Raw genomic sequence first — 8884 nt, forward strand, 5'->3', positions numbered from 1 at the left:
TCAGGGCACACTTGCCCACAATCGAATACAGATGCACAAGGACGAGTTTAAGCGTCATGCACCGTGTGGCAAGTACCGGTCAACACGTTATCTCAGGGGCGGATCTTAGCGTATTATGTGTGTGTGTGTGTGGGGGGGGGGGCAGGAGGCACATAACCAATAACCTGCAAAGTCGGACCCGGACGCGTGGACAGGGGACTGGCGATGGACGTTGACCAGCAGCAGTAACGTTCTTATGAACGGGACTGGAGCCCGATAGGTAGTCACTTGACGGAGGTTGTTGATCGAGCAGGTCGGTCGATTGTCTGAGCCCTGATCTGAGCCTATATGTTTTTGGTATTAGTGGTTTGTGTGTGTATGTATGTGGGGGAGGGGTAAATCATGCAACGCTCTAGCAAGAATGTGCCTAGACACCTACCGGGTCCACCATCTCATTGCCTCAGCATTCCAGGGTTGCAGCTCAATGTATCTTTATGTGGTGTTAGCTACTTACTTCTACTTACTGTAGATGCATGCATTTGGAACTATGTCGATTTTGGATATTTTCTCACCAAAAATGTACAAAATAATCAATGCAATCCCTCTCGGGTGGGCCATAGAATACTCCCTTGCGTAGACAACTGGCCAGCGAAGGCATTCATATCGCAAAAATGGAGTAGGAATCGGGCTGTATGTGGAGACTTGAACGCCAAAAACTGATTTTGATCGAAACTTTGACATGACAGAGGAGGATCAGCTTTTATTTTTCGGAAGTGTTTCTCATACAGCTGGCCTTCTATCGTGCAGAAGCAAAATAAAATCATAGGACCACCGCGATTTGAAAGAAAAGGTTGATTACGACACACCCCATTTCTTAGTCGTGCTCATCTCATTCATATTCTCTGAAAGTGGTCAGTGATGATAGGCGATGTTTCCGGTACTCACGAAATGCGTTACAATCGAAACCAAACGGAACTTATTGCCCATTAAAACAATTTGTTTACCCGTGTTTGTGTCGGATAAATGCATATCATTTACTTCACTATTCACAGCAAAATAAGTGCCAAATATGATGTTCATGTTTGCTATATTTTCGTTTAGAAATTTGGCATCATTTATTTTTAGTTTGCGTTTATCCACTTCGTTTCTAATCATTAGCAGATGCGTACTGAATGCAGATAAGCCAGATATCAATCATTCAGTTCACAGACCAAGGAACCAAGACAAACGGCTCATTGGAAAATCAATTACTGCACATCGTATATATCGTGTTACGTACCATGTGTGAGTGAACACGGGTTTTCCGACCGGTTACAGCATTATCCGGTCTACGAGCGCCAGAAGCCATAATGCATCCATTTGTAGCTCTTGAAACGTTTACCGTTACACAGTGTGTGCCTTTTTCGCACGGCATTCGCAGTAATCACCGTTTTAAACCGGCGTTCGCTGTGAGTACCGCTTTTGCACGATGTCATTTGTTTACAGGGGTAATTACTAGACAGTACCATGACATTACTTCATGTACATAGTTGCACGTTCCGTTACTGTTCACTACTTACCACTCGTTTTCCTGAAACAGCGTTTCGTGCATATTGATGCATAATGTCTATAACCAATGCAGTAAAGCATGAAAAGAGACGACATAGATATCATAAGGGTACAGTATCCCAACTGACGAATTACATATTGGCGAACATTACACAAATACAATACAAATATATCGCAAACGCGTATATTCGTCGCAGTCACGCAGTTTTCCGGCGAAATAAGACAAAACTCCAACTTCGCATGACATTTTTGGCTCCTTCCGTCAATGTTTTCGTGAACATAGAAAACGAAGAGCATCGGATCGATGAGCTGCTAGACGGGTAAAAACAACAGCATATGCATATGCTGAATATATATAAGATAAAATGACTTTAAAGTCCCACTTAACAGCATATGCAGTTATACCCTCTTCAAATTCATTTTGGTTCCAACCACTGAACTAAAATGAATTTTAGTTCAGTATGAACTGAACTCTAATATATACTGGAAGGACCATTGGTGGCTTGTTTTTGTCTATCGATTTCCGCCATGTTGTGTATACCAGAAATATAAATTGCATTACGGTAGCAGAGGTGCAGTTCAGTGAGAGGTACACTTCTCAAAAGTGCTGCTGCTTCATGCTTGCAGTTTGATTGCAGCGATCAACTTTTCAAGACTTTGGTATACACAACATGGCCGAAATCGTTAGACATTCTGGCCCATATACGGCCAAGGCGAGTGCTCCCCCCTGGTTCCAACTCGTTTGTGTTTCGGTCGCAAATTCCATACATTCACAGCCACACTTAGATAAACATAACACAGATTTGTAGCTTTGCACAAATTAAAAACAAACAAACAATTAAACAAACAAAAACAAACAAACAACAAATTATAAATAAAACAAATAGAAATATACAGAAGCACACAGACGACGCTTGCCTTTTGCCCAGCCAGTGGGAGACCCCTAAGTTTTTCAGCGCAAGTTATAACTATCTTGAGTGCGCGGCGAGGCCTCACCACTCACTTCAGCCTGGCTATTTCTAACAGTGCCCTCATTGCACTTTGCACATCATTCAGCGATTGAGTAATTGGTAGCTTTGTCTCTGGCCGTCAGACTGACCATTTCTAATCCGACCAGCACAACAACCGCTCACTCACTCACTCACTAGCTTACTCACTCACTCACTCACTCACTCACTCACTCACTCACTCACTCACTCACTCACTCATTTACCAATCCACCCTCCAACTCGTTCACTCAGTCGCTGACATATCAATTCATTCATTCATTCATTCATTCATTCATTCATTCATTCATTTACTCACTCGCTAAATCAATCAATCAATCAATCAATTAATCAATCAATCAATCGATCAATCACTCATTCACTCACTCACTCACTCACTGGCCAGAGAGTCTAATAATGTTTCGGTTGATTTACCCATCAACAAGCGCCCAACAACAACTCAAATAGACTGTATCAACGTTTCGCAATCACCACCTGTTACACTGTCGCTCGGGACCGTGCGCTCCTATCGCTGATTGGCCGGCGTTTCTGTGACGTCATTGACCTGAAGTAGGTCATTGACACGCCCCCACACGGCTAGTCGCTGACGCTGAGCGTCTCGCACCAAGTCTGTATAGCCGAGCTCCGCCATGCCCAGTCGAGAGCACATCCAATCGCTAGAATCACTGAGTCGATAGCCCTGCACGATACCAGTAATCTCATGTTGTTCACCCTTCAAATCCTTACCGCTTACCGTGCCGAGTACACAACGGTGGCGCCAAAACAGACGCCGCGATACTAGTGTCTCCGCCTGCGCCATGAACGCCTCTAGGGGTATGGCAGCTATCTGATCGGCTAGCCGACGTCGGAAGTGCTGGTAAAGAGTGACATCCAGCGAGAGGAACTCCTCGAGTGCCGCGCGCTGTTCGGCACTCAGCTGAGTGCGCCTCGACTCAAATCTTGCGTTCTTGGGTAGGGACACCACGTCATCGGTAGACCAGCACATGAGGCGACGCAGCAGTACCAGAGACTCATCCATCAGTTCGGTGATCATGACTAAGTCGAAGGCGTTCTCGACGTCTTTCAGCATGGCCTTCACCAACCGGGGTTCAGCGGCAATGGCAGGGTCGTAGCCAAGGTCAAAGGCCATCTGGTTGGGTCCAAGGCGCCTGGCGGACAAAGCACATATAGAATTAGCGTGAGACGTATCCATACAGTAGTTGTAGCGTGCACGCCAATAGTTAGGCCTGGTGCATGAGGAGGGAGGGAGGGCGGAGAGAGAGAGAGAGAGAGAGAGAGAGAGAGAGAGAGAGAGAGAGAGAGAGAGAGAGAGAGAGAGAGAGAGAGAGAGAGAGTAACAGAGAGAAAGTTTCAGGTCCCCGCGTACTGTCGGGATTTCTGACCTGATAGGCAGCATTCATTATAAGTCTCGTTAGTCGGACGGCGAAGAGTCGGGGAAAATACCATTCAGAGCGGCAAACACCAAAGATATATAGTTGAGGGAGAAAAAAAATCCCAGAAAGCGGATCACAAGAAAGGTATCTGTGTTCGATTACAACCGGTACCTACAGTAAGTAGATAATGATTCGTAGACTGAGGTTCATGACTCTAGACAAGCCCGCATGGTGTGGCGCTTTTGGAGCGCACTTCCACCAATGAGAAATACCCCAGCACGAGAGCATAAATATCCTGATTGCCGCGCTCGTTTAGGCGCGATCAACTATGATACTAGGAAGTAGGAAAGAGCCCATAGTCGTGCCGTGCTCTCACCGATTTGGGGCTCGTTGGTCCTCAGACCTACTTAGAGCAATAGTTACGGTGTGCTACTTCCTTGCATACTTCAATTTCCAATGCAGCCTCATAGCCAAAAACAATGAGGCGAGGCCGCAGCACTCGGCGGTTATTGAACTCGGCCTCAGGCGGAAAGCCATTCGGTCCATGCTGGGACTGGCTAACCGAACATTACTTTCCTCCGTACTCATCTACCATCAACAGTCAACACGGCTTTGGCCCGCGGCGCGGCGGCGATATCTGATTCATTCGTGATGTGCGCCACTTGCCTTCCAGCCCGGGGCAGCGAGCGTTTCTGGCTCAGAGGCAGGGCGATGAACTCCTCTAGTGTCTTGTTCCAGAAGCGCTGGAAGCCGCTGTAGTCGTAGGCCGACTCGAATTGAGTGACCGGGTCGCGTAGAATCGTCACCCAGGCGGCGTCCGGGTCCATAACTCGCTGCGTCTCGGGTACGTTGAGTCGTGTATGGTGGGTAAAAATGTGGTAATAGCCGGAGCGAGGACGGAGGCTCTGCGGGATCCACCGCGCCTGGAACGGCTCCTGGAAAACACGGGGAGGGTGGGTGAGGATTGGTGCACAAGCACATAATCACAGGGGTGAGAGCTGGTGCGCATGTGTAATTGCAATAGCAGAGGTAGAGAAATGCTAATGAAATTTGTTCGAAGAAGATGATATCCCTCATGGAGATAGGGAACCGTAAACATGCTCGTAAAGCGTCCTACGGTTTACGAGCCTGTCCCGTAGCTCAGTTGGTAGAGCATTATTCCCAGTAGTGAGAGCCCGGGTTCGAGACGATCCGGCGCTCGATATTTGAGACTCCTGACGGGGATGGTCTGCGGTTGGTGGGAGCAGCCGCAGCCAGTTGAAGTCAGTTGAGTGGGACAGGCCGTGTCTGGCTTTAAAGGGCACGTTAAATTTTGGCATCTAAATTCTCCCGATACCAGGAAATGCGCGATCGGACGGTGGGGTCGGGGTCTACGCAACAAGCTCTGCTTAGCGTGGGCTCCGGCTCTGTCAATCCGTCCATTCAAACATTCGAACTAAATTTATAAAAAAAAGCGGATGTTGAATAGCAAACGTCATCTATGAGAGCAGCAAGAGACTGAAGATTCGTTCTCGAATTTGATTGTAATTGTGGCATCCCAGCATATTCCGGGTCAATTATCACAGCTCAATACGTTTACACGTAGCCAGAGTACTAACCGTTAAGATTTACAAACAGGAAGGAACCCACATTTACGACACGGACGCGGACTGAGACACATAACATAATGGAAACACAAACATACCTATGTAAAAACATAATAATATACACTGTCTCGCACCCTACCTATATGTATGGTCTAATGCTTCCCTGTGAAAGTGACAACCTTATCTGGTATGAGACGTTGCATGCGGCTGTTTCCGCCTTATCTGAGCTAAGCTAAGCTGAACGTAAAGCAAGTGGCTACACTGGGTGGTTTGGGAAATACAAACAGTCCGCGCCCATATCATCATGCTCACTTTTCAGTTTGTCTTGTCAGTCAGAGCGAATAAGCACCCGTTGCGACACTAGAGCTATCACGTGGCACCCCCGCTTCGTCAAGCATGCGATAGCACATGAGGAATAAAACTATCCAACTGAGACGGGATTTAGATCATATCTAATCCACATATATTTGGCACATGGCATGGGGTAACTTATCTGATGACAGGAACCAACAGACCGATACTATCAGGGCGATTAAAGGTTGTGGTGTGTTGTCGCACTTTTTCACTTTTTGTGTACTAACTACGGTGGGCAAGGCTCAATTGCCCGCATCCCTTCCTCCCTCTCTCACATAAAGATCTTATCCGGTACGATAAGCTATACGAACGTTTTAGGCCCACCCTGCACGAGTGCGTTTTTGATGCGGTGCAGTTGCGGTGCGCATGATGCGGCGCTTCATGTTGTGACGCGGCACGTTGTATTACGGTGAGGAGCGGCGGGATGCGGCGCGGGTGCGAATGCCGCAAGCCTGACCTGACGCACATGGCACATTCATTGGGGGTCACCCATATGCATCGAGATTCGAGAGTAGTCCGATGTTTGGCAGACGGGACAAAGCTACCCTACAAAGAAAAAAAAACACCGCGAGTCGGTCTGTCTAGCGATGGCACTGAACAACACCCTACTAACCGGCCCTGTATAGCAATATACCTAATGTGAGGGTAATGGGCCCAGCTGTTCTGGAGATTTAGAACTAGCACCCTGCACGTGCGCACGTGCAGTAGCACCCCAACCATGATGCATGAAAATGAATCGCCCGTGTGTACCTACTACCCACCAGCGGGAAGGATGGGTCAAATATTGTTGGCGGGCTACAGATGTGACGGAAGTGAGTGTGGACACAGTGGGCTGACAGTTTGCGGCGAGCTGCGGAAAGTATGAATCAGTTCTACTTTCCGCAGCGCAACGCACGGCACCGTGGACAGCATCTCACATATTGGCATATTTCACCTGCAATGGCAGGTAACTTTCGCCATTTGGGTTTGGCTAGAATCAATCTACCCAGGACAGAAGATTTAAAAGCATCATTAGTTTAATTTTGCGTATTTGGTGGCATTTACACCTCATTTTCCTGTCATCTGCGACTCATGGCACGAAACTGCACCGAGCCGCATGATGCCGCTCGGTAACCGCAAGATGCCGCACGATAGCCGCATGGTGGGCAAGCGGCAGCTGCGGCAGGCGGCAGTTGCACTGCAACCGCACCGCATAAAAACGCACTCGTGTGGAGCAAAACTTCTGCTGTGATAAAAAACAGCAGGACATGTGACAAAAGCGTGCATTCGGCATCTGGAAAATGAGGGATAAATTCCCGGGATCAGCGGGATCATTGGGCTTAGTAGGCTGACACCTTGCATGACGGACATGACGAGTAACAGAACCATTATTGAAACAATAACTATTTAAAAGCGTGACTAATCTCAGCTAACATTACTCAGATATTCAGCAATACCGAATAATTACCGATGATCCCGGAAATTGATCCATTATTTTCCGGATGGGATGCCGAACATGCACGCCTAGTCGGCGTCTCCACAGTGAGCAAAGAACATATAAAATCATGAGATCTTGCCGACAGCACATCGTAGCCAACAAAACGGGCTTCAGGCAACACGGACAAAACGGGCTTCAGACAACACGGACAAAACGGGCTTCAGACAACACGGACAAAACGGGCTTCAGGTAACACGGACAAAACGGGCTTCAGGCAACACGGACAAAACGGGCTTCAGGCAACACGGACAAAACGGGCTTCAGACAACACGGACAAAACGGGCTTCAGGCAGCACGGACAAAACGGGCTTCAGGTAACACGGACAAAACGGGCTTCAGGCAGCACGGACAAAACGGTCTCCTCTTACCGGTGATCCGATGTAATTTCCCTGGCCGGGTAGCACAAAATCCAGCGCGTGTCGCTCGCCATGTCTCAGCAGAATGTTCTGCACGGTTGAGCTGCCGCACTTGTGCGTCTTCAGGAAGAAAATAGAGCGCCGTGGCTTGCAGTGACCCCCGCTGCCTAGTCGAGCCGGGAGGTCGTCATAGGCCAGCGGTGAGCTCAGGTCCGGTAGGTGAGTGGCTGATGGTGAGAACGATGCCAGATGGGACAGTCGCCACACCCTGTGAGCAGACACGGGCACGGGGGTGAGATGAGAACCTCGGTCTTCTGATGATGCATCAACGCGGTACACGATAAGGAGCACGGGTCATAAAGACGCTGGCGGATTCAGGAAGGCGGTTTTTGGTGCTGCGGACAGCATACTTTATATATAAACAAAAGTTCTTCAATTTCCGAAAATTTATCTGGCATTGTCTCCTTATGCGCTGATGTAAAATTTCAGTCGAACTTTTTCCATTACAAATTGTCCAGTCTTCTTCTTTGCAAGGAAAATAACAAAATAACAGGCACATAAATATCTAAAAACTCATTTTGGGATAGGCTTGCATCATGTACCCATGCCAAAGATATCGAGTGAATCACCAAATAAGTTTCCCTATCACCCATCGAGCTTATGTTGTTAAGTCCTCTGTAAATAGATTCCTTCAAAACGTGCTGCGCCGTGTGCCAATTTAGTCCAAAACTGTAATGAACTAGCGACGCCGACAACCGCTTGTCTTTTATCCTGTTTTAATCGGTTTCTTCCAGTTATTTTCTTACGCGTTGTTATCAGAGTCCTCTTGAAGAAGTGAGACGAAAAGAAGAGCGGTGGCCAGCAGCACAAGTCCGGCTAGAGCCCGGCGAGTGAGCACGAACAGAACGCCCTTCTGAAACACGGAGCACACCCTTCTGAAACATGGAGCACACCATTCTGAAACAAGAACACACTCTTCTGAAACACGGACCCTTCTGAAACAGGAACACACCCTTCTGAAATATGGAGCACATTCTTCTGAAACACGAAGCACACCCTTCTGAAACACAGAACACACCCTTCTGAAACACGGAACACAGTGAAGGTGCAATGTGGAGCACGATGGAGCTCAGCTCAACTGAAAAGATAGAATAACACCGGTTAGAACTTTGTGCACAGGGAACAGGCCCCGAGCAATCAGCGC

General features: G+C 47.9%; 1 protein-coding gene across 1 annotated transcript; it reads right to left on the reverse strand.

Moving 5' to 3' along the window:
• Positions 1-2967: 2967 nt before the first annotated feature.
• On the reverse strand, positions 2968-8615 carry LOC122367686 (galactose-3-O-sulfotransferase 2-like; the record flags this gene model as incomplete). The annotated part of the gene is made up of 4 exons (XM_043341022.1): positions 2968-3682; positions 4574-4842; positions 7693-7948; positions 8487-8615. Coding segments are annotated over 4 exons (1297 nt in total), but the record flags the coding sequence as incomplete, so codon positions are not given.
• Between the last annotated feature and the right edge of the window lie 269 nt (positions 8616-8884).

The sequence above is a fragment of the Amphibalanus amphitrite genome, unplaced genomic scaffold (genome assembly GCF_019059575.1).
Source record: "Amphibalanus amphitrite isolate SeventyFive unplaced genomic scaffold, NRLGWU_Aamphi_draft 000888F_arrow, whole genome shotgun sequence".
Classification (NCBI taxonomy): Eukaryota; Metazoa; Arthropoda; class Thecostraca; order Balanomorpha; family Balanidae; genus Amphibalanus; species Amphibalanus amphitrite.